This window comes from Rattus norvegicus, chromosome 2 (assembly GCF_021556685.1).
Source record: "Rattus norvegicus strain SHRSP/BbbUtx chromosome 2, alternate assembly SHRSP_T2T, whole genome shotgun sequence".
Lineage (NCBI taxonomy): Eukaryota > Metazoa > Chordata > Mammalia > Rodentia > Muridae > Rattus > Rattus norvegicus.
In genome coordinates, this window is record NC_141535.1 from 25,575,660 (window position 1) to 25,601,500 (window position 25,841).

Below are 25,841 nucleotides of genomic sequence, written 5' to 3' on the forward strand. Positions count from 1 at the left end.
GGCAAAGCCACTGAGTCTAGCCACTGGGCCACCTTTCCAGCCCCCGGTAGCTTTATCCTCTGTAGTGGGATATCCACAGTTGGATGCTGTTGGTAGAGAATGTTGATGTCAGAGGATCATGTTTGGGCTCTCTTTGTTTATATCCATTTCTGATAAAAAAAAAAAAAAACCACAGTTTCTGCATGTAGAATTCTGCAGACTCTTTATCTTAAGGATGGCTGCTGGGGTTTCAAGTCACAGCTGGATACACAATTTCTCACTCCGTGCGGATCTGCAGGAGCCACGTGCTCCGCTCCAACTGCTTCTCTGTCAGCCACTTCCACACACTGTCCCCTTGGCGGGTTGTTACCACACCTGACACAAACATCGGGCTGTTCTAGCTTGGCACTATGCCACACTAGCCCCAGGCATTCTATAGCCCAGCATGGCTTCCAGAACTGAGACAGGTCGTCTCTCTTGCCAACCAGAAACTTTGCTCACATCCCCTGTAGCCCGGTAAAATCAAAGCTCTAGAAACTTGTAGTTTAACAATTAGATTTATATGTTAAATTCTCAATCTACATCCTCAGAATAAATTCACTGGATTGGAATCATCATCCTCCTCTGTCGCCATCTTCCCTTTTTCTTGCTCCTCTTACTCCGCCCTCCTTCCTAGACTTTTCCCGCCTACCCTTCCTTCTCATCCAATGATAGGCTTCACCTTATCCTGGACCCGCCTTGCTGCACAATGACTTCATCCTACAAGACCAGATATCATGTTTATTATTTAACAAGTCACATGAAACCCTTCAGTTTGTATTTGCAGTGAGGTCAGCTTCCTCCTCTGCTCCATTGGCTTGGTTCATGACAGATTTCCTCTACTAGGGCACAGCCGGCCAGGAAGAGAGCTCAATGGTGTGTTAAGACTACTCTCCTCTCAGGGGAATGGTGGATGAAACAGTTGTTTTCCAAGTCCATTTCCCTTTAAAACCCCACTGAGCCTCACCCTCCAGGCAGGCAGTGAGGTGGCAGCGAGGCGAGGCCATCCTTCTTCTGTGGTTACAGTCTTGGCTGGAGCAGCTCCTAAGCAGACTGCCCCAGACCTGGGTCACACGATGGCCATTTCAAATCCACTCTGCTTTAAAGCAACCATTTTCCTTTTCCTTCTCTTTATGCTAGGAGTGGGACCTGGGGTCTGGCAAGTACTAGGCAATCCCTGAACTATTGACCTACATCCCAGCTGAACAACCGTTTCTTACAGGCTCTTGGTCTATTTTTATCCTGTTTATCCTTTAGTTAGAACAGGCCCATTGAGCTTCCTGTTGGGCAATGCCTTTCTAATTGTCCTTGTGTGTTTTTGATTACAGAATAAACTACTGTAAAGCCTCTGATTAAGGCACCACAGTGAGGGATATGTATGTTTAGATGAAAAGTGAAATTTGTCATTCAGAAAAAATGATGGGAAATTTTCCGAGGCCTAAAACAAGGTAAAAAGAATAGGTTCCATGTGGAAAGATACTGTAGAGGTTTGGAACGGAGAGACGAGGGCCTTGGGTCCCTTGAGGGGTCCATGCTAGACTTGCTTTGTGCTTATTGATATATTTCCCACACAGTCCTACTGGCACCATGCTTCTACTTAATGTGCTGGACCTGCGACTCAGCAGTTAGGAGCCAAGGCTGTGCTTGCAGAGGACTGGGTTTGCTTCCCAGCACCCGTTTCATGCAGCTCACAACTCCCTGTAACTCCAGCTCCAGGGACTGCCGTCCTCTTCTGAGCTCTCCCCTATTTTTTTTTAAATAATATAAAATAGAATTATGATATATAATTAAAATTTTAATTTTTTTAAATTAAAAGTGTTTGAGAGCTAGAATGCTGAACGGATTGGTTTCAACTCTTACTGGCGGTCTGTTGATGTTCCCCTTTGTATCCATCCATTTAAATGGAACCTCACACTGGCTCCGTGAGTCCTGCACCCCTGAGCTGTACCTCAGTGAGCCCTCTACCACGGAGCCACATGCTACTTTTATTTTTCTAGTAGTGTAATACTCTAAATTCGTGAGCAGCCACTCAGTGGCCCACTGTGGCCCTGTGGCGACAATTCTGTGTCACTGCTATCTGTGGTATGAGCTCTGCTCTTTAACTTTTCAATGCAAATAAAGTGAAAGCCTTCAGTCCAAGAGACGAAAGTCTATGCCCATGCTGTTATGTAACATCTCAGACCACAGCCGCAATTATATAGGTAATTTAGAAGCCACAGCTATGTGTTTTAGGCATAAACTTTATAATAATTTACACGCCCGATTCCTATGTAAGTGTCCTGCTCCTGCCCCCATGCAGCAGCACTAACATTTCCATCCCGGCCTTATCTGTGCGTCCCGACTCCTGGCAGAATCTTCCAAAGGACGATGCTGACTGGTGTTGCCCAGGAAGGCTTCACGGAGGCAGGGTGTGTATACGTGATAAGTATTTAAGGAGCTGGTTTTTATAGGGTAATACCGTGTGTCAGATTTTAGTTTGAGCATTTTACCTGTATCTTCCTCCTGCATTGTCGCTGTTCCTGTGCATGCAGTGGGAATTGTTATTAGTCTACGCTACTGGTGAGGAAGCAACGAGCCACCTAACCAGTTTACTGCCTTTTAGCCAGCCGCTTGGAAGTAGAGTGGGGATTTGAACTGGCCAGACTATGTGCTTAGCTCCTGGGCTGTGTAGCTAGAAAGACAGAGAAGGAGCAAGGAGAAGGCATGTACAGAGACAGGAAAAACAAAAACAAAACAAAACAAAACAACAACAAACAGTGTGTCACTGACCAGATCCAACTGGAATTTCAGTTTTAAGATAAGGCGCTTGGTCCGTGACTGAGGGAGCAGCTGTGCTAGAGTCCCAAGCAGAGGTGTGATCATGGAGCAGGGAGAGGTTGAGGAAAGTGAACTAACTCACTGGGGTGACTTGGGATCAGAGATCAGACAGAGAGGGAGGGGAAGGGAAGGTGTAACCCTGGCGCCCCGCAGGGTGGTTGTCAATGTTTTATGTTTGCCTCTGAATGTACATATTTAAAAATGGCTTGGCCATTGGTCCCCAGCTCCGGAAAAAAAAAAAAAAAAAAAAAAAAGAACCAAAAATGGCTTGGCCAGGCTTCCTGCATAGAGAGTGAGGTCACTCTGGGTGAAACAAGTCCTCTTCCCTCACAGGGGACGGCTGTATGGCCACAAAGTCAGCTTGTTTTGTGGTGCTATAGTCAGGCTGACCTCGTGCCCAGGCAGTACTTGAGGGTGGGCCCTGAAAAGCCTCCTTGTAGTGCATAGGCTGGCCTTCTGCCGGTCCTTGCCTGCTCTTTGTTGGCCTGTGGGAATGCTAGAAGTGACAGTGGCAGAGAAGAGAACCGCAGGCGTGTGGCCTGGATCGGGTGTGTCATTGCCACCCACCCTGCATTCCTGCCTGTTAGTTAGGCCCCTGTCAGGGTCATGTGGCCGCCTGTGGTGTGTGGGTTGAGGACAGGAGAGCCACTTTCTGGTTTCAGAATGTTGTCTATGTATCTCAGTGAGAAGGAACTGCAAAGAGATGCTGAGGCAACTTGGTCCTGCTTGTCATGAGGTAAACCCTCCTTCCTTGAGACCAGAGAAGGGTGTGTCTCCTGTATGGTTGAGTCCCAGCGAGTGGTTTCTGTCTTCTTGGAGCGAGCCTTTTCTCCCATGCCAGAATGTAAGAGCCATTTTAAGCAGGCTGTTCCAGGCAGTCAGCCTGGCTTCCAAGCAAGTACAGAATGTCTATTTGGTCCCTGGGGACGTTAGTGGACATTAGAATGTTGAACACCAGAGGCAAAGGAGTAAGGGCTCCAGGTTTGCACCGACAAATCAAGATCTATCTGCCTGGTTTTTAGATAAAAGGTGACAGTTGAGTGTCCCAGAAGCTGGTCATGTGTGTGCTGAAGAACAAGGGTCCCTGGCCTTTTCCCCTGAGGAGCTCACTGGCCAATGTGGGAAGAGCCTTCGGTGCTCCAACCTGTTATGTCTTAGGCTCATAATCTCCCTGTCCTCTGCTTGGCACCTGCATTGCTCTGATGGATGGAGATGTCTGACATGGTGCATTTAAAAATTTCAAAATCCCAATAAATCATAAACAGTGCTGTGAACTCATTTGTCTGGTATACGGTGTGTGGAGTGTGATGTTGTAATGTGTTTGCCTTATATCTAAATTGTAAAGAAGTAGTCGATATGTTGTGAAGAGAGACTGGTGCAATCTGTCTTTTCGTTGTTCCTTCCTTAATGTTTAGAAGGGGTTATGTTTGGCTATATCTTCTGATCTCTCTGCAAACATTTTATTTTGCACATTATTTCCCAGAGGCGAGTCAGGATAGCTTTGAGTGGTAGTGATTTGGCAACTGGTAGACTGACTAGTTTTTCCCCTAGCCGAAAAGACCCTCACTCAAGTCTTGGGATGACACGCCCCCCAAGAACTCACACAAGACCGTCCTTGCTGTAATCACATGAGGTTTATCGATAGGAACCAGTGCACTGGGGTGCACTGGGGTCGAGACTCGTATCCCACGCAGGGGCACAGGAGTTCGACCCCCACTAGCTGAGAGAAGGGATATTTAAAGGAAGAAGCCACAACACAAGGGGGCAGGGATGGTGTCGTTGGAAAATGTGGAGAATACCAGTGAAAAGTCACAAGGAGAAGCTTCCTGTCTCTTAAGATTGCTTTTAAGATTGCAGTCTAACTTTATGGTCAGCTAGTTCCTGGGAGTAGCTTTCTGTTATCTTTACTAGATCGGGATTCTATCTAAGGACCTTATCTTTAAGCCCTTTTATCTAGTTTCTGGGAGAGCAGGCTCAGGAAATGTGACCTTTTACCTACTTACAGGTAGAGAGCAGGGTCTGGAATTTGAGGTATTTAGGCTTCTTAGGGGTGAGATAGCATTTCACTAAACTTCTGACTTCTTAGCTGCATTTTTTATTCTTTCAGTTGCTTCCATGGTAGGGTTCCCCAGACTGCATGGGGTCCCATGTTTGATCCTGATCACCAACAAATATATATCATAGTCATCGATTCCAGGCATGTGAAAACCCAGTGATCTAATCCATGAAGCATGTTTCGAACGATACCTGGCACATTGACTTCCCAGTAACATGTAAATATGTTGACCTCTCCAGCATCAAAGAAGCCAGCAATCTGAGATGTATCTCATACAGCCTTGTTGCTATATAATTCATACAACTTACAATTGAGTTCTACAACTAGCACTATAATATATAGTCTTAGAACATTTTGTCACTCCTAAAGCAAGCAACTATATTTATTCACACATGGTTCCCATTTCTTTGCAAGTTGCTCCAGCCCTACATAACCTCTGTTCTAGTTTCTTTCTGTATGGATTTGCTTATTTTAGTTGTTTCCATATAAACGGAGTCACACAATACTAGAGTTTGAATGTGCCCCCCCAATGTTCCTATGTTGGAAACTTAGATTCCAAGTCTGTTTCCTGTTTGGATATGGGGGCTTTGGGGACATAACTAGGGTTAGGTGAGGCCATAAGGTGCAAAGCCTATGATAACAATAGTGCTCTATGAAGAGGAAGAAAGACCTGAACTAGCACAGTTGCTGTGTCTTCCTTGTGATGTTCTGTAGAATGGTGCAGCACTGTGGTCCCCTGATGCTAGCTCTGTGCTCTTAGTTTCCCAACGTCCAGGACCATGAACTAAACAAAATTCTGTTTCCTTTAATCATGATGTATTAGGTATTTTATTAATAGTAACAGCAAAACATACTGTATATCTTTTCTGTCTGACCTCTTTCACTTAGCATGTTTTAAAAGGCCAAGCACACTGGAGCATATGTCCATGCTGTCTTCCTTTGTGTGGCTGGATAGTATTCTCCTTACGAATACTCCGTATTTCATTTGTTCACTCCTTAGTTGATGAGCAATTTATGTTATTTGTGCCTTTTGGCTCCCAATAATATTGTCACATTGTGTGTGTGTGTGTGTGTGTGTGTGTGTGTGTGTGTGTGTGTGTGTGTGTAAAATTATCTTCTGGGTATATGTTTAACAGTAGAATTTGTTGCACTGTTTAGGCACTCTGGACTGTATGAAAACACCCCATGTAATCTTTTGAGGAATTCCTGTACTGTTCCAAAGCAGTCACCTCATTAGCATCCTCACCACTATGTGAAACATTCATTAGGTGATGTATAAATGTTCTTTACCCTTGCCAAGCCTTACTATTTCCATCTCCTCACATCCATGTGTCTGTGACCTCTCTACCTGTGCCTTAGTTACGCTGACCACTTTCCCCAGCTTCTCCGGGGCAGCCCATTATCTCTGCTTCGGGCTATCCTTTATGAAGAACTGTGGGTATTGTGTTAGTCAGGGTTCTCTAGAACATGTGGAATGTCTCTATGTATTAGGGGAATTTATTGTGATGACTTACAGTCTGCAGTCCAACTAACCCAACAATGGGCAGCTGTGAATGTGAAGACCAAGAACCTCATAGTTGCTCAGTCCCCCAAGGCTGGCTGTTTCAGGTCTTCTGTAGACATGGGCTCCAACAGATGTGCTGGCAAGGGAGTGCAAGCAGTCAAAGCAGAGTGAATCTTCCTTCTTCCAATGTCCTTATGTAGGTCTCTAGCAGAAGATGTGGCCCAGATTAAAGTCATGTACCACCACACCTGGGCCTAAACTGTTCTTGGAACTTGCTCCGTCCCAGACTGGCCTTGAACTCAGAGATCTGTTTGCCTCAGTCTCCTGGGATTAAGGGCATGTACCATCTTGCTTGGGCCTAAACTTTTCATGACCACTATCCCTCAAGATCTGGGTCACCTGTGTGCCCTTCATTTCTGGATTGTAGTTCATTCCAGATAGAGTCAAGCTGACAACTGGGAATGGCCACCACAGGTACCTTCACTCAAAACATTGCCAGAGTCTTCCTTCCCGTTTTTATATCCAGTACTGACCACAGACTTTCAATGGATAAGACATGAGTATTTGGTTTATGCTGTGCAGACACAGACATGAAGGTATTGAGTTTGTGTTGTGTGTTCTATTCAGTGGTGAATGAGTTGGCCATGCCGGGCTCCTACCTGCAGCCTTCCTTATGTAGACAGCTGTGGGAACAGGTGAGCTGATGGCATTCTTGCTACTTCTCTTTCTCTCACATCAGTCCTGTCCCAGATCCTTGGAGTCACCTGCTGTCTTGTCTGTCAACCGCAGAAGCTACTTCAGTTAGGTTTTAAGTCTTGCTAAGTGAAGCATCTAGTTGTCTAGTTAGTTTGGATGACATTTTACACTCCTTTGGTGGGTCTTAGAGTGGAGCGGCTCGTGAAATGCTGGCATACGATGTTTAAGACTCTGTAGATTGGCAGGTGAGCTACTTTTTCTCTCTTCTTTTCAGAGGGCTGTGGTGACATGAATGTCAGCATTGTTCATCGTGCACCTTCCTGGGCGAGTCACAGGGATCCCGAGAACTGAGGTCTATAGCTAATGTGTCTAATTAAAGAAATGAGCAAGACCAGGATGCAGCTCCCACCTGTGAGGGGTGACACTAAATAGCAGGGCCTGTTAAGTGTTCCCCTGAGGAAACAGTGCTGCCTTTGACAGGTTGTAGTCTGAGTCAATTGATAGAAGAATGAAGGAGATTGGAAGAGCAGAAAAGCCCTAAGTGGCCATTTTAACTATCCAGTTGTCTGACAGATGACATAGCCCATGCAGTGAAGTGGCCTGCCCAAGGCTAAAAACACTAGTTACAGTGGGGACTGAAACCCAGGGTCCCTGACCAGTGTTTTCCTGCTCATATAGTCACTTAGTCATAGAAATAGCTGTTCTAGCCTAAAGCAAGCATGGCTTCCTCTGTCTCCTAAACACCATGGATACAGGAGCAGAGAGGAGCCTATCTAGGGACTACCTTCTTGTAATAGTGACATCCATTTAGTAATCAGAGCCTTCCTTGATGCCTAAATGTTCTCTGGACACAGTAGCAGGAAGTATTCCTTCTGGAAAGGTCACCTTCTCACCTGCCTGCCTCCTTCCTATCCTGTAGCCAAAAGCTGGGGTCAAAGAAGGACCGTTGGTCTAAAGTAGAAACCAGAATAGCCACAAACCGTTTCTTTGGTTTGCATGGGAAGTGAAACCTGCCCTCAGGTTCTGTTTCATGTATCTGTCTTTTTAAACCAAACAACAGCATTGGTGAAAAATATTTCACTTCGACGCAAGACACCATGCAGTTTGTGATGGTGCAGAGTGTCAGGGATTCATGCTAAAGGGCTAAAGTCTGGCTCTCTGACTAAGTTTGGTCTCTGAGTTGCATGATGAGAGTGCTGGGACCTAGGCTCCAAGGTTGTTTTAGTTGAATTCTAGCCCCAGGCAAAGCTCTCCTTTCTTATCAACCACCAGTTATGTTTTCTTGATAGAATAATATCAAATAAAAAGAAATCATGCTGGCTCAGTTCTTTGCTTCTGGGGAAATTTTAAGTTTGTTATTTTAACCCAGCTGAGTGAAATGACTTTCAAAAGTTCTCTTTCTGAACGACAGCTAAATTCTGTGTCAGTATGCTTTGTGGGTCAGCAGTGTGGAGCCCCAACTCCTGTGGCTCACTAGGAGCTGCAGAGTTCTCATGGGCTGGGGCTTAGGAGAGTGTGCAATGAAGCTCCAACTCATCCGTTCCCTGCTTCCACCCTTCTCAGTGTGGCTCCGTGGGGACACAGGGTTTGAAAACAATGTTACCTTTCATCCGAGGTCATCTAGACCAGAAGCAAACAGTCCCTGCAAGCCCCTGCCTTGAATCCTTTGTGCAGTCTCCTGCCCTCCACACAGTGAATGGGGCCGGGAGATTGTCTTGTACTTGAGGTAGCACTTTGAACTTCCCTGAGAGGCTTTTGTAAGACTCTGAATCAAGGGCTGAGATTGACTCTGTCTAGTAGTAGCCAAGAGCTTGAGTGGAGCCATAAAGCAATAGGTGACTTTCATTGTCCTTGTCTGTAAGATCCCGTGCACAGAACTCTTCGGAAGGCCCCAGATGTTTGCTGGAGTTTTTTAAAGATTGTCCTGCCTTACAGTAGGGAGAGCGATGAGGTGAGAATGTGAATTATTCTCCATCCTTTCACCGTGACCATCAAAAGCATCCGTTAGATGACTGGCCCCCAAACCCTCACAGATAACTAGAACAGGCGAGTGCTTACAGTTAAGGATGGACGCTATTACTTGCCATAAAATGGAGCCAGAAGGAACGGGCACCACGGCACAGAAGGAGCTAAGCTGAAGTGGGCTCAGAATGGTGGGAACAGGAGTGAGCACATGAACGCTGGGGACGCTGTAGCACCCCCACCCCATGGCATCTTATTTCTGTGGTTTTCATTATCTGGGGTCAACAGAAATCCAAAAATATTATGTGGAAAATTCCAGAAATAAATAATTCAAAGTTTTAAATTATGCAGCACTGTCCCTCTCTATCCTGCTTAGGACATGAATTATCCCTTTGTACCACCAGCTGTCACTCAGTGGCCATCTTGGTCATCAGATCTGCTGTTGTGATATCAGTACTTTTGTTCAAGCAATCCTTACTCTGTTTGTTTGTGAATTTGTTGGTTGTTACTGGGGATTGAACCCAGGACCTCATATGTGCTGGGCAGTTACTCTAACAATAAGCTGTAACTAGCCTCAGCTCTTCTATGCTCTTCTCCCTTTTCTCTTCTTCCTCTTCTTCCTCCTGTTCCCCCCCACCCCTCTCTTTTAGATTAAGATAGGGTCTCTCAGTGTCCTAGCTTGTCCTCAAACTTGTAATTCTTTCGCCTTAGCTTTCCAATGTTAGATTTTAGGACTGTACTGTTAAATCCAGCTCAGGTGACTCTTACTTTACATGGCTCCCAAGTGTGAGAGCGTTGATGTTGGCTGTTTGATCGCACTTTGCTGCTGTTTCATTCTCTCATAGGAACTGTGCATTTTTACTCAGCTTTGCCCGTAGTTTCAGGCATGCATTGTTTTGGGGATAGAGTGTCATATAGCTCATTCTGGCCTCAAACTCACTACGTGTCTGAGAATGACCTTGGACGTCTTTCTGTCTCTACCTCTTAAATGCTGGCATTCACTGGTATTACAGATGTGTACTGTATACCTGCAGGTAGAGTGAGATCAATGTAGTCTAATTTTGAAGCTCTTTACAAAGTATAACAGTTATTTTTTGGCCACACTGCAATCTTGGTGCATTCTTTTTGGGCGCGGGGTTCCATAGACTAGCAGAACTTGCTATGTAGCTCAGGGTGTGCTAGAACTAGTACAGCCTTCTTCCCTAGCCGCTCGAGTGCGGGGCACTTTGGGGATAGGCGTGCACTGCCAGCTTCTGAGTACACTCCTTTTGTTCTGATTGATATGAGAGAGAGAGACAGACAGACAGACCGACCGACAGACCGACAGATGAGACAGAGTGTATTTGAGATAAGATCTTGTTTTGTAGTGCAGACTAGCCTAGACTTGAACTTCCTCTGTAGCCCAGGCTAGCTATGAACTCAGGTGGTCCCTCTGTCTCTTAACCCCTAGAGTGTTTAGATTACAGACAAGCACTATGATGCCCAATTGCTGATCCCATTATTTAAAAAACTGCTTAAAATCTGCTATTTTCATTGATTATCCATTCTTCTGAGTACAGGTACCAAAAACCGAGATGTGCTAAGATAATGTATAATCAACATCTGATTGTTGTAGGGCACTGAACCTCAGGTAGGTGAGATCAATAGTTTGGTAGCTGAATTTTGTGATGCATGCCTGTAATCTTGTCAGTTGAGAGGCTGACAGGTTGAGGCAGGAAGATTGTAATTTTGAGGCAAGAATGTATGGAAGGAAACCCTCATCATAGGCTGGTTGGCCCACTCTTGTGAACTCCAGCTGGGGCTGTCTGGACAGAGAGCTGTGGTGAGGGAGAGACTCCCCACAGGACCTTAGGCTGCTCCCTGTGGCTGAGGAAACCAGAACCACAGTGGGTGCAGTTCAGTGAGACAGTGTTCTACAGTCATCACACTGGTCTAAAATTAATGTGTGGACCTGCCAGCGCTCATCTGTGTGGATTTTATTTTTGGTTGTTGCAGGCTGTGCTTCTGGGACAGATGGGACAGATGTGAGGGGCTCTGTTTACGCCGCTTAAGGCTTCTGAGCATCAGACATCCCTCCCCCTCCCCCCTGCTCTCCATCAAAACATAAATACAAATCCTCTTTGTACACTAAAAATGGCAGAAGGTTCTACTGTTGTATTCACTTATAACGAGCTTCTGTGTGAAGTAGAGCTGATGAGGGAGGGGCCAAAAGGAAAAGGCTGGCACCAGCGATTGCACTGGGATAGCCAGATGTGCCCCTCAGCTCCTGCTCATTGACTTTTGGTGGGTAGAGTGAGTTGTCACGGTTGCCACTTGGCCTTCGAAGCATAAGCACATACTTCACCAGTTAACTGTTCCGTACTGAGCTCGAGAGTGGGCAGACTTTCTTCACAAATATCTGAAAACTGCAGGCGCTGGGCTTCCATTGCAGCACAAGAGCGGCCCAAACAATGCCAACAAATGGACATAGCTCCATTCTACCAAATGTTATTTACATAACCAGGAGACTGGCTGGATCTGACCTCTAGGCTGTAGTTGTTCTGACTCCTGTTTGAGGGCCCTGAGTGGCTCCGTGCAGGCCACACGCACACTCATTGTCCCTCATCTCTGAGAGACAAATGCTAGTGGCCTAAACTTAGTGCTCAGGCAACCAGAGCTCTGGATTACCTTGCAGATAAGGGCTGCATGAACCCCGTGCCTAGCTAGGCAAGCATGATTTACTGTCTGTTATTCTATGTGGAATTATAAAGTAAGTGGAAATAATTTATGGGGAACTGAATTATTTGTATGTATCTATTTCAGACCTGTTGGGAATGAAGGGGTTACAAGGAATGTAAAATGAGCACGTGGGGCTCCTAGTGTGGGGTAAGAAGTGAGGAATGCTGGAGCCAGAACCTGAGTGTCTCTTGTGCCTGGTTCTCAGGAGTGAGATCAGGAAGCAAGGGATCCTGGGCTTTCAGAAGCACCAGCTGTTTCAGTTGGTGTTACACCTTACAGAAGACAGTGATTCTCATGCCCCATCAATGTTTAACTACACATACTATACATGCATGGTGTGTGTGTGTGTGTGTGTGTGTGTGTGTGTGTGTGTGTGTGTGTGACTATGGTTATCTGCACAGCATTTCACTGGAAAGTTAGCTCCTTACTAGCATTGATTTAAACTGGTTAATTAGCCAGTGACTTACAGCACTGGGATCAAACTCAAGGCCTGTATATGCTAGGCAAATATCCTACTGGTTGAGCAACATTTCAGCCTTATAATAATAGATCTTAAACCTAGTTTCTTTGATGCTTATCTCTCCATGACCTGAATAATGCTTGAGTGGGTGGGAATGAGTGTCTGATTAAACCCTGTGTCATACACTGTGGAGTAGGGATAAAGAGCATGTGTACAAATTCTAACTTGGCTGAGCTTTCCAAAGTTCCCTACAAACAACCATGCATACAGTTGCATCCTTTAAGAGGACCTTAGCTGATTTGGTTACCTCAGAGAGATTTGCCACCAAGGGTCTTAGCCCTCCCTCATTGCGTTTCTCTGGGCTCAGACTGACCTTCCTCTGCTCCTTCACTCTCCATCCTCCCAGGAGAGTCAGTCGACTCCCATGGGTTGCCTCCTTTGCCACATGCATGCTGGCTACTCTAAAATCCTTACCCCTCTCTTGGCTGGCCTGAAACTTGCTGTGTAGACCAAGCTGATCTGGGACATAGGCGTCCCCACCCGCTCACCCCGTCTCTGCCTCCCAACTACTAGAATTCCAGGCATGTGCCAACATGCCCATTAACTCTAGTCTTTCTGTAGCACCCTCATGGACCATCCACCCACACATCCTCTCGATACAGGCGCCTCCAAGACAGGCTGTCATTAGATGAGTGACTGTCCTACTGTTGCAGTGATTCACTTCTGTGACTGCCTGTCAACCTCAAACCTGGGAATCCTCGCCCCAGGTCCCTGCACCTTCTTTATTCACAGATGAGGTCATATCCAGCAGGACAGCATCTTTCATGGCCTGTTCTCACTGTTCTTCACTGGGATCTACTCCTATTTCTCCATGTGCTGCCATCGTCTTTACCTAATCTTCTGTGGATGGAGGGAAGTTCACTGGCCCCACTCTGTGTCTGGCAGAACCCTTCTTCCAGTCCGGTGTTGTCTCCTGTGAGTTCTCTGGTTTGGACTGAAGGCTTATGTATTTAACCCTTCAGTTACAGCTGTTTTCTAGCGATTTGATCTGCCACAGAGGACTTGTGTGACTACACTCTCAGTCTGCCTGTGTGCTTTTAAACTCTGAAGGCTTTCTCTGGGGGGATATGACACTCCTTCTTGAGAAGTGGTAGGGTCAGGTCAAACCAGACCATGGAATTTTAATTCACCCCCTTCTTTTCTGAGATTTTAATAAGAACAGAATATATATCTTTCTCCTTAAAAAAAAAAAAAAAAAAAGGTCACGGTGCCCAGCCCAAAGAGGAGCAAGACATCATTGGTGTTGCTGTCTGTAAATGCTCCTAGGTTCCCCAAAGGGCTGCAGGATGCTAACATACTGAGGGAAGAAGCCTAGTCATACGCTCTGTCTAGGAGAGGGTGGGGACTGGTGCAGTGCTCTTGTCTCACAGCTGTTGTACCCTGGTCGGTAACAGGCTAGTACTGTGCTGGCAGAATTACTTCCAGGAGAAAATCTACGCACCCCTCCCCTATCCCAACATTCTTTCCAAGTGAGGGATGATGAGAAAGAATTCTTAGATCTTGCTCTTCTGGTTTCTGTGAGTCAATTTATCACTCACACCGAGCTGCCCAGAGCTTCCTCAGCAGTATGATTCACTGAAGCTCTAGGAATTTGATAGACTGAAATGGAAGACTAATTAGCTTTGCCAGTGTCACATTTTCATCTCTGACGTCATGCAGTCACTGGCCATGGGACTCCCATCTCCCCTTCCAGTCCTGGGAGAACCACTCTCACAGACTCTTATTTTGTCCCTCAGTTTGCATCATCCATAACCCGAGTCAGTGAGACCAATAGACCCTTCTGGAGCCATGTTTTATGTACCTGTGTGCTTGCATATGGCATATATGTATGGACATGTTCATATGTGTGTGCATGTCGTAGGTAGGTGCTCACGCATGTGTGGAGGCCAGCTTCATGTTAGCTGTCCTTGTTTGGTCCTCGACTTGTTTTGAATCCAGTCTCTCATTGAACCTTCAGTTTATTGATTCAGCTTACCCAGCAAACCTTGGGATCCCCTAGCCCAGCCTCCCAGTGCTGGGACTAAAAGCATGGACCTTAGTGTCTGGCTTTTAACATGAGTGCTGGGGATCCAAACAGCAGATGAGCTGTCTCCTCACTCCTCTTGCCTCCATTTTTGACATTAACTTACACACGCTTGAACATGCCAGGGGCATTGCTAGCCTCTCCAGTTCCTTTCTTCCGCTCATGCCTTGGAGAGGGTTTTTCTTTAAGAGGTGGCTATGTCTGAGAGTTGTTTGTGCTTTTGGAACTTTGGTTTCCTCTTGTTAAGTTCTGCAGATCCGATTCAAGGCCTCACACATGCATGGTAAAGGCACTGTCACTGAGCTATGTCCCTGGTCCTTGACGTTTCAAGACAAGGTCTTACCTTCTTGCTCAGCCTAGCCTTAAGCTTGTTGTCATGTGTCCCAGGCTCACTCGTAACCTGTGACACACCTGCGTCAGCCTCTTACGTGCGAGGACTAGATCCAAGTGCCACCATGCCTAGCCAGAACTCAGTTCTTAGGGACTAGGACCCGGGTGCCATTCATCTGATTGGCATGGCTCTACAGTAAGTCCTTGGACACAGCGCGTGGAGCCCCAGATGTGTACCTTCCTTCTTTAGGTCAGACATACCTTCAGTGGCCCTTGCAGTGTGTCTGACTCCCTCTCCAGAGAGCTCCTTCCGTATCTTACACAGTGCCTAAGTTTGCATGGTGACTGTTGTGGGCAAGGAACCGGAGTTAGCCCTTCACAAGGATCATCTGGGGGAGTCTTCTGGGTAACTTAGGAGATTCCTTCATTGGAAAGATAGGGAAGCTGAGACTGGGGAGGGAGGCTTGCTCAGGTGAGAGCCGTGGAGTCTGGGCCGTAAATCCCTCTAGACTGTTTATTCTTACTTGACAGTTTTCATTCTGAGTTTGATTTCTCTGTGGGATGGGAAAAAAGCCTTTGCCCCCAGAGGCCTACACAGAACAATACAGACTCAGTGTGTGATGTCCTTGGATGCCCAGAGCAGACTTAAGAGGTAACACCCTCAAGTATGGGATCTGTGTGTACTGTGTGTGTTTTCTTTCCCCAAAACTGGAATAGAGCTTGGAACAGCAAATATTTAACCAGAGAAAATTCTTCTTGTTAAAACCTTGTTGCCTTGGAGTCTGTTGCCTAAAAATACTCAGCACTCACTAAAAGCGAAGCGTGGCCGAGTCACCCGGAGACCATAAGTGGGCTTGGTTAGTGTTGGAGCAGGTTCTTTGCCCACCTTTAGTTGGATGGAATTTTCAGTGCCACATACTCACCCTCTGATGCTCCTGAGGTGCCTGTGGCCACAGAAGGGCCTGACTCAAGTAAGAAAGGGATGGGCTTGCGGGAGTGGCCTGAGAGAAATCTGTATCTGCCAGTGTTCAAGGGAGAACAGGAGGAAGGAAAGGATAGTTGGGGAGCAGGCCAGTGCGTGTGTATTATGGTGTGTATGGGGGTTCCTAAGGTGGTGCACACAGCACTTCAGAGGCTGAGACAAGTGGATTACTGTTAGACCAGGTTACCCCGGGGGCGCAGGCGAGTACATGAAATAAAAAAGGAAGGAAGGAAGGAAGGAAGGAAGGAAGGAAGGAAGGAAGGAAGGAAGGAGGAAACAAAGACAGGCGACAACTGGTATTATTAACAAATAAGTCACGGGGTGGAAACACTGCTTTTGAGGTAAGAGGATCTCTGTAACTCTCTAGCGAAGCGACTGGGGTTCTGCTCCTGCCTCACAGGGCAGCTGGCAGTTCCATGGTTTTGAGTTTCTTCTTTATAAATAAAGATCTTACTTATCCAACTAGTACTGTTCATCTAGATGTGACTTCTGTTTGGGGTTAGAACTCTGAAACAGTCATTTTGTTTGTAGGCCCATTCATAGTGGTAAACGTTTTTGCTATTCAACTAAGTACCTGAAAGATACAACTTGTAGGAGAAATTAATCATTTTGGCTCCTGGTGTCTGAGGATTTGTAGTCACGTAGCTCAGTATTTCTGGCCTGGTGTGGGAATGTGTTCTCGGCCTGGCATGGGAAGTAGAGAAAAAGAAGATATAGGAGAGGCCAGGCCAAGATGCAGCCAACGAGAGGACCTGAAAGGTTGCAAGGGTCAGGGGTGGCAATCCACAGACAGGCTTTCCAGACACCGCAGAGCTGATGGATACATGAGCGTGCAGACTCAGTGTGCACAAGACCTGCGCCATCTTAATTCACACAGAGCCCCAGAGTGGAGACAGGGAAGTGGGGACAGCCTCACCTGCAGCCGAGAAGCTCATAGAACTCACAGTTTCTGGGAGAGGGAACATCAGTTTCCTTCCACGGAGAAACATTGGCTCCGTCCACCGCCTTCTGCAGCAGGCCCAGTGCTCAGAGTTGTTGCCAACACACATCATACTCCATGGGTTTGTTGTCAATTTGAGAGATGAGATGATGTGTAGTTGAGTGGATAGAGAAGGGCAAGGAACTGGAAGGAAGTGGAGGAATGGAAAGAATATGATTAAAATGTACGAACTTCTCAAAAGTAAATAAACAAAAGTACAATCCAGGGATACGCCCCCACTCACCTCCTTGGTTCACCTATGTGAATCTCCTTTTCAGAACCTCCCAGTGACTACATTGTATTAATTCACCAAGGAATTTATTGATCCATTGCGTGAGAGTCCTCATGAACTAATGAGTGCGCATACACACACAAGTGAGTGATCACTGCACACACTTGCACAGGGAGATGCTTTTACACCCCCTAGGTGTTTCTCAACCTAATTAAGTCAGCAGTCAGGCTTCACCAACTGAAGATTTGAACCCAGACGGATGCTCAGTCATATTATAACCCGGCTTAAACAAGCAAACAAACAAACCAGACTCTATCAGAAAGCACTCCCGTGGCCTGTCTCATCTCCATGTGGGTGCTTCCTGTGTCTTTGTGTCTACTTTTCATTGCTACTCCAAAGTGGTGACTAGGTGTTCTCCTTGAGATGGCTCAGAGTGACGGTCCTGAGTGCTTCAGTTACGTTTGTGAAGGAGATCAAACTGTGCTGTCTCTGCCTTAGTGCTCTGACCTTTGCTCATTGTACTTCCTGTCTACTCAAACAGCAGTGTTTGACTTCTGTTCTCTCCCTCTCTCTCCCTTCCTTCTTCCTCCCTCCTTTCCTCTCTCCATCCTTCTACGTACCTCTCTCTGGAGAGACTGAGACACTGGAAAGATGTATCTTCTGCGCGCTGGGCTTACAGGTGTACATCACCTTACCTAGTTTTTATATGGAGTTTAGGGTTCAGACTAGGGCTTCGTGCATACTAGATAAGTAAGGAACTCTACCAGGGGAGCCAAATCCACAGCCCAAATTTTTAAAAAACATTGTGTATATAGAATGTGTATAGTACTCCATGAGTGTGTGTGTGTGTGTGTGTGTGTGTGTGTGTGTGTGTGTATACATTATCATTTGTGAATGAATAAAAATCCCCCACCAACTAAGCCATTGGCTCTTCTTCAGTTGAAAGCAGTGACATTTGGGATGGCTATATAGGCAGTCTCTCACTTTTTTTTTTATGTTATATATTGTGTATTTCAAGAAGTATGCAGCTGCTTCCTCTACATGCAATGGAAGTCTGCAATGGAAAATCCCTGGAGTGATTTATAGGGACTGTATCTTTGAAAGGCACTTAAAGAAACCTAAGAAAAAGTCCTTATACTTTAAAGCTCAGCAGAGAGGGCATCAGACCCACAGGAACTGGAGTTACAGATCCCTGTGGGCCCCTCACTTAGGTGCTGAGAGTTGAACATGGTCCTGACAGAGCAACCGTTGAGCTATCTTTCCAGCTAGAAGCTCTTCAGGGATGGGTAGGTAGTGTTTGCTCTGTCTTGGTGCGGTTGTACACACGGCTCTTTCTACCGTGTATTCTGATGTAAGACGGAACCCTCATGAGCAGCTCTCTCCAGCCTAGTTCTGACAGACAGCTTTTACATCTTCTCTCAGATTCCCTTTTTTGAAGACTTCTGTAAAGGCATCAAAGCGGGCGACACCTGTGAGAACCTGGTGGGCTATTCCGCGGTGTACAGAGTCTGCTTTGGAATGGCTTGTTTCTTCTTTGTGTTTTGTGTGCTGACCTTCAAAGTCAACAACAGCAAAAGTTGCCGGGCCTCCATTCACAACGGGTAAGTAAGTCTCCTGTCCTCCCGAGGGCAGCCCTAGGGTCTGCTGGCCCGCACTGACTGACATTGTGCTAGTTAACATTTTGACTCTGATTTGGGGAGGATGGGCTGCGCGTCACTAGTAGCCTAAGAGCAATAGGGCCTGGTACCTTAAGAAACTCAGTAAACACAGGCCTGCCCTCGGGTCATTCCCACCCTACCCTGAAGTAGACTTTTACACAGTCAGAGGCCATTCTAAGTGTGCCTCAGTATGGGAAAAGCCACTCTGTGGGCTCCCCATCACTTCCCCTTGATGTGGAGAGAACATTACCAACAACAGAAACATGAGCTAGCATGCTACTTCTGAGAGATCTTTTGTCTGTCTTTGACGATCATTTGAATAAATTTCCTTTTTTTTTCTCTTCCCAGCTTTTGGTTCTTTAAATTGCTGCTGTTAGGGGCCATGTGTTCAGGAGCATTCTTCATTCCAGATCAGGAGACCTTTCTGAATGGTACAGATTGGGTATTTTGGGCTATTAATTCCTTTGTTTTACGTATTTTGTAAAACTCTTCCAAAGCATGGTCCAGTGTCTTTGCTATTTTGAACTGCTGCTTCTTTCACGAGTTGAAGAATGTCCAGTGTTGGGGTTTAGCTCAGTGGTAGTATGCTTGCTTAGCAAGTGCAAGGCCCTGGGTTCGGCCCCAAAAGCTTTACCTGTCTATACCTCCTCTCCCCTTTCCTCCTACCCCACTTACAAGAAGCCCATGAGAATGTGTTCTTCATCTGTTAGCTAAGCAACAGAATTGTAAGCCTCCTGGCTTGGAGAGTAAAGGAGGTCTTTAATATGTGCTTAAAAACAAGTCTGGCACATCAGAATACAGGGGAATCTCAGTCTCTGAGTACCAAACAGATCTGGCAGCATGGAGCAGTTGTTAGTTGTGAGAACTGGACAAGGGAAGGAAGCATCCTTGAGTCTGTGTTGAAACCCCCTGTATGTGAAGTTATACCACAATTGAGTTTACAGTTCTATGTAATACAGAGCCATTAATCATCACCAAAGCAGAGACCCCTCCGAGGGAAGGAATGGGATACCCTATTCTGAGCTCAGAGGTGAATGGAGAGGGAAGCTAAATTAAAGTGGGTCAAAACCGGGGCTGGGGATTTAGCTCAGTGGTAGAGCGCTTACCTAGGAAGCACAAGGCCCTGGGTTCGGTCCCCAGCTCTGAAAAAAAGAACCAAAAAAAAAGTGGGTCAAAACCCCATCAACCCAAGTGGATTGACTTTTCTGGTAGAGATGGGATCATAGGCACCAGGCACACTTCATTACCATCTTTAGGGCTGTATCAGTTTTCATGTCTTTAAAAATGGTTTATCTAAGTCTTCCTTTTCTCTGTAACACTGCTAACTAGTTTTTATTCAGTACAAGGATACTTTCATGTATATTTTAGTATATCAGAGACACTATCTCGAGAGAGAGGTGACCTAAGAGTGCTCAGGTCAGCCCTAGCTCTATGTTTTTATAGACAGCCTGCAACCCACATGGTATGGCTCATCTAACACTTATGGCAGAGCCAAAAGAGCTTTGAGCCCTGAACACTTCATTTCCATACTGGATAGTCAAGGCTCATTGCCCAGTAAGATGTAAACTGTTGATTTTTCTAGCAGTCTTTCTTTTTGCTTGTGAGCCAGGCCACTGTGGAGTGTGTGAACTCCTGCATCTCTTGAGACAGCTGTTAGTTCAGCATGAGGTTCAGCTTGGCCGCTCCAGGGCCAGACTGATGTCCCAGTCCCAGCTGTGCCCTTTATGTTAAGAGATGCTTGGCCAGATGTCCTAGTTCTACTCTTTCTGCTGACGTGATATAATGCCAGGGCAAATGCAACTTAAAGGAGAAAGGGTTCATTCTAGAGCGTAGTTCACGGTGGGGCGTCAAGGCAGCGGGAGTTGGAAGCAGCTGGTCACATGTCTAGGAAAAAGAGCACTGAGCATCCGTCTGCTGCACACATCACATGCTCTAGTTTATAGTCTAGACTTCTCTGCCCAAGGAATGGTCCTGACAATTAAGATGATCGCCCAATCCAATTACCATAATCAAGATGATCCCCTATAAGCCTGCTACAGGCCCATTTCTCCAGTGAGTCTAGGTTCTGTCAGAGACACTAGCCATCATACCAACTCACATGGACTTGTGTTTATCTCACGCTTATCAAGGACAGAAGAGGTTAGCATCTTACCTTGTATGGAAACGAAGTGCATTAGAGGAATGATGAACACAAGTAAAGAATATTCTCTTTAGAGTTAAATGCGTGTGGTGCTCACCTCGCTCTCTTTGGGTGATGTTTTTTTGCAGTCTGGCGCTATGTGGGAGCTGTGGGGAGCTTCTTCTTCATTTGTATCCAGCTCCTCCTGATTGTGGAGTTTGCACATAAATGGAACAAGAACTGGTACGTGTTTTTGTGGGAAGCTCTCACGCACTGAATTGAAGAAACTGCCTACCAGTGACAAAGACTCTGCTCTGGGTTACACTCTGTGTGGACCTTGCCATGTTCTCCTCCCCAATACTGTTTTCTGTCCTCTCTGCCCTCCTGTCTTGCTTTGCCTTATGGGCCTGACTGTGTGAACCGTGTGTGAGTGGCCAGCCCTGTGGACCCTGTGTGACTGGCTTTACTGTGGGCTAAATATGACTGTACCTTGGACATGCGTTTTCTAGGCTCCACTCCTCCTACAAGGTTAAAAGGCCAAACAAGCACAAACGACACAGTGCTTTGGATAAGGAGATCCTCTGTGAAGAGTGTGGACGAAATAGTTTCCTTTTTGAAAAGAAAAATAGTTTGTTTCTACTTTCTAAAACATACAGGATCCCTTTATTGGGGAAACTTGCATCCTGCTGTAGGAAGCTGTCTTGCTTGTACAATGGTAGACCTTTAGTGCCTTGAAAACAGAATTCATGTCCCAGGCCAAGGGGGGACGTGCCTATTAATAGTCATCCAGCCCTTCTGCTAAGGCTGACGCGGGTGCTGAGTAAAGCGCTTCACTGCTCTGGTTTGTTTGCTTGTCTGTCTGTCTGTTGGTTTGTCTCTCTGTTTGTTTGGTGGTGTTGGTGATCTGTCTGGGTCTCTTGGATACCAGGCAAGTGTCTAACACTCAGCTAACTTTAGCAGGTAATTCTCTTTTATACCCAATAAAGCTAATGCTTTATCTCTGGCTATCTGTCCATCTGTTTCTGTCTGTCTGTGCAGTTCAGGCTGGTTGCGAATTAATGATCTTCCCTCCTCTGCCTCCTGAATACTAGAATTCTAGGCATATATATATATATATATATATATATATATATATATATATATGCTATTTTATAGATTTTTTTCTAGGTATCATTTCATACTATATTTTGACAAAAAAACTCAACCCACAATAATGCTATATGCGCGTGCATTTTATTTTTTATGTTGAGTAAGACGAAACACGTTGTCCAAATGTTCTCTATACTTTCCATTTTTTATATATTCTTCAGCTTGAACATCACTTTGCTTTTTTTCTTAAAGATAATAAATATGAGGTGACATGGTAGCTATGGGGATGCATCAGTGAAAACAGTATAGTAACAGCTGTTTTTATTACCTTGTGAATATTAGATTAAGTCCAGCCAGGTAGGACCAGTTTTCAATGTTGGGGCTAGAGAGGTGGCTCAATGGTGCCTAGCACTTGGTGCTCTTCTGAAGGACCTAAGTTTAGTTCCCAGCACCCGTGTCAGGCAGCTAACACCTTCAGCTCCAGTGGATTATTGGGTCTGCTCTTGTAGAGGTGTCACATGTGTGCAGTGCACATGCACACAAGACACACACACACACACACACACACACACACACACACACACACACACGCAAATAAATCTTTAAAAAATGTTCGCACCACTCTGATCGTACAGATTATGTCACTGGTATACTTTGGTGTTTTACCTCTGCGATTACTGGTTTTCAGATTGACTTGTGACTTGCCCACCATTTTGAGTCACCCTTGAAACGTGGTGATTTGTGCTGTCATCGCATCTATAGCTCAAGTTTTGAGGTGGTAGAGTTTTCTCACAGATCAGCTAAGGGCCGCTGTAGTTTTATTTGGCCCTGTGTCCTTGTTTGTGGAGAAGAATCCATGGTCCGTTGAAAATGCATCTTGGCTGTTGAGTATCTCTCCTGTAGCAGCTCTTCTGCTGTGCACCATCAGAGGGACTTCTGTTAGACGGAAGTCAAGGCTCCCTCTGAAAGCTCTGCAGATTATAGTCGTGCCGTTTGCTTTGTGGTAAGGTATCAGAGCCTGGGACACCGAATCCTTGTGCGTCTTCTGGGCCTGTCTGTGTTTCTCCCCTCCTTGAGTCTAATTGATTCTTGAACCGGTTTTTCTGGTTCTGATTATTAATGCCAAGGTTTAATGGGCCCTTTGGAAGTTTGGTCACTTTGAAAACTTTGTAGTTTCTTAGGTGCTTTGCAGCCGGGCTGAGAGAGAGAGGTGCAGCAACCGAGAGCACTCCTACCCTTCCCATGGTCCCCCAGTTCAGCTCCCAGTGCCTATAGGCGGCTGCTTGCAGCTGCTGGTGCCATCTGCTTCTCTAGCTCCAGGGGTTCCCACACCCTCCTCTGGGCGCCATGGCACTTACACACATGTGGCATACATTCAGGCATATGCGTGCATACACAAAACCACGTTGTTAGAAAGGTACTTGTACCCAATAATGGTTTGAGGCTAGAATCCCCCACAGAAACCATTTGCTAACACAGATGGCTCGTTGGCCTACAGCCTAAGCAGGGTGCTCACCAACATTGTTTTCTCTCTCTCTGAACTTTTTTTAAATGCCCCCCCTACTCTGTGTTTTAAGTAAATATATCAGGAGAGAAGATCCCAAAAGCCACAAGGTAAACAAGCCATGGACCTGCAGATCACCTGAACAGAGATCATTGTCCCTCCCATTCTGGAAGGTCACTCAGAGAAGTGTTTCCTGGCGCCTCTGACACCAGACTTTTAGATTTTGTACTGTAAAATGGTGTGGCTTGTTGAATTAGATGTTTAGTAGTTTTGGTTTTATTTTGTTTTTCCCATCTAAGTCCAATTCACAACTTTAATGTCATTTCTATATTACAGTTGAAGTCTTAGAAGGTACAGGTGCTGGCCAGATGGCCTTGTTGGTAAAGGTACTTGCCACCAGCCCTGGTGACCTGAATTTAATCCCTGTGGTGAGAAGAAAGAACTTCCCTGGCTTACACTCTGACCTCCACACATGTGCCGAGGCACACACACACCTCCCACTCCACATGCTGCCCCTCCATAAATCATAACTATGATGTAATGGCAGAGGAATATCGTATATTCAGGTGTTGCTAGTGAGAATTGATGTTGAAAGCGTTCGAGATTTTGAATTTGCCTTTGTTAGGATAGTCAGGCCCAGCCTCCCACTGAGCCTGGGCACAGCCAGTCTTCCCAGCCTGAGGTCCTCCTCCATTCCATGTCTAGACTCTGCTGGTCACCCGTACTCTGTATTCTCTGTCGTGGGCATGGAGACTGGAGAGACGAGTGGCCACAGTCTGGGTGGGACAGCCTCCAGCAGTCTGCCATCAGGGGTGAAGCCAAGGCAGCAGGAACAGTGGGCTCTTTGGTAACCTTGCTGGCCTGTGTTAGTTCTTTATAGCATTCTGGGCAAGGGTCTCTCTTCCCTAGGCATCGTCCGACACAATGGCAGTAAGGTAGGGACAGGCCCTGGCCTGCCTGCAAAGCTAATAGTGCCACAGTCGGGTAGTAGATAAGGAGATACTCAGCACAGAATCATGTAGTTATATAAAGGGCTCGTTCCTGCAAAATACGCCCAGAGGGTGCCGGGAGCAGGCCATCCTGCGGGAGGAGCTCCTCAAACTCAAGCGTGCTTGTGTGTTTATGGAGCAGAGGGGCGTCTCTGTCTGGGGCGCAGATCACAGTGCCTGTGAGAGCCAGTGGAAAGGCTTTCCCCCAGGCGTTGCCCCTGCTAAATCACTGCTAGAAGTACTTTACCACTTGGTTGCATTTCCAGACTTGAAGTGAAATGTTGGGAGAGGATAAGAGATTTGAAGAGAAGAATGTAACTGAACTTTTCTTAATTTAAAAAGCAAAAATCAGAGAGGGCTACAGGTGCACACCAAGGAGGCTGCTCTGAAGGGATATGAAGCGAATGGTAGAGCCTAGAGCCAGTTTGCAATCATGGTCAGATTCTAGTATAATTTGAACAGGATTCAAGTCCGAATGAGTCTGGAGGGGAGGCAAAGATTAAGAGGTGGGAAGAGAGTGTCCATGGGCCTCATGATTACAGTTTCTGTTCTGTTGTTCTCTCAGTAGCAAGAGTGTGGTTGCTGTTTTCTGAGGGTAGAGGAGAGGGCTGAACATGGAGCCATCTTGGTATGCCAAGGCTAACATGCCAGTCTTACTTCCAAGTAGAGAAGGATGAGGACTTGAGCTCAGGGAAGAGGCTAGGGGCAAATACTCAACCTGCACTCCCGGTGTAGTCGAAACTCCCTCGTCTACTAAGACAAATACACAAACCAAAGGTGAGCACACTGGACCCCGCTGTCCCTCCTGCAGTCAGAGCTCACCCTGGGGGAGTGCTTCCTCCTACTGCCTCCTGGTTGGTGGTCGAATTTTGTCTCCCAGAGTCCTTCTTTTGCATTTCCCCTGTGTGCATCTGTCTCACATGGGATAGTTCTGAGGTCATCAGAGTGCCGGGCTTGGTGTCAGGAGTGCAATGGTCACTATCTTGGCCTTTCCATCCTTCTCTCTGTCACTGCTAGAGGAGCCTTCCCATTGTGAAAGCGTCTTGGCTCTGTTCTCAGGAGTCATCTAGCACACTGCATCTCTGAAGGCTGAGGGCATGGTGCTGGGAGCGTGCTTGCCCACACTGAGAGCAGCTGAGCCACAAGGCACAGGACAGTCAGCCAGTTCTCCTTTGCCGTGTCCTCCATTTTAGCATTTATAAACAAGCTCTTCTTTGTTCTAAAGAATTCCTGTAGAATTATATCATCACTAATCTTGCTCATTTCATTATTAATATTTATAAAAACTGCAAAGCAGATTTGTCTAAGTTTCTCCACGGTATGTCCTATAGAGCTTGCCTTCCCTTCTTTGTGTGTGCATGTGTGTCCATATTCATGCTTATGGGGGTGAGCACATTTGTGCATGCACGTAGAAGCCAGAGAGGACAACTTCAGTTGTCATTCTTCAGATGCTGTCCACCTTTTGGGCTGAAACGCCATTACAGGCACGTGCACTGTGCACAGCTCTTTAGGGCGCACTCAGCTTCTCCTGCTTGCAAGGCAAGCGCCTTCCTGACTGAGCTTTCTCCCGAGCCCCGGTACAGCTTTCTTTCCCTGACTTTGAAGGTTTATTAAATTATGTGTTTGGGAGTATATACACGTGAGT

The 25,841-nt window shown here is 46.2% G+C and overlaps 1 protein-coding gene across 3 annotated transcripts in view; it reads left to right on the top strand.

Moving 5' to 3' along the window:
• The window catches only part of Serinc5 (serine incorporator 5), a 102,364-nt gene that overhangs the window by 50,547 nt on the left and 25,976 nt on the right, over positions 1 to 25,841 (top strand). The window contains exons 1-4 of one of the 3 annotated variants that reach the window (XM_087615149.1): positions 15,383 to 15,615; positions 18,260 to 18,438; positions 18,844 to 18,926; positions 20,764 to 20,857. In XM_087615149.1, the coding sequence (XP_087471275.1) occupies positions 15,541 to 15,615; positions 18,260 to 18,438; positions 18,844 to 18,926; positions 20,764 to 20,857 (431 nt within the window). In that variant the 5' untranslated portion in view covers positions 15,383 to 15,540. 3 annotated transcript variants of the gene reach the window in all.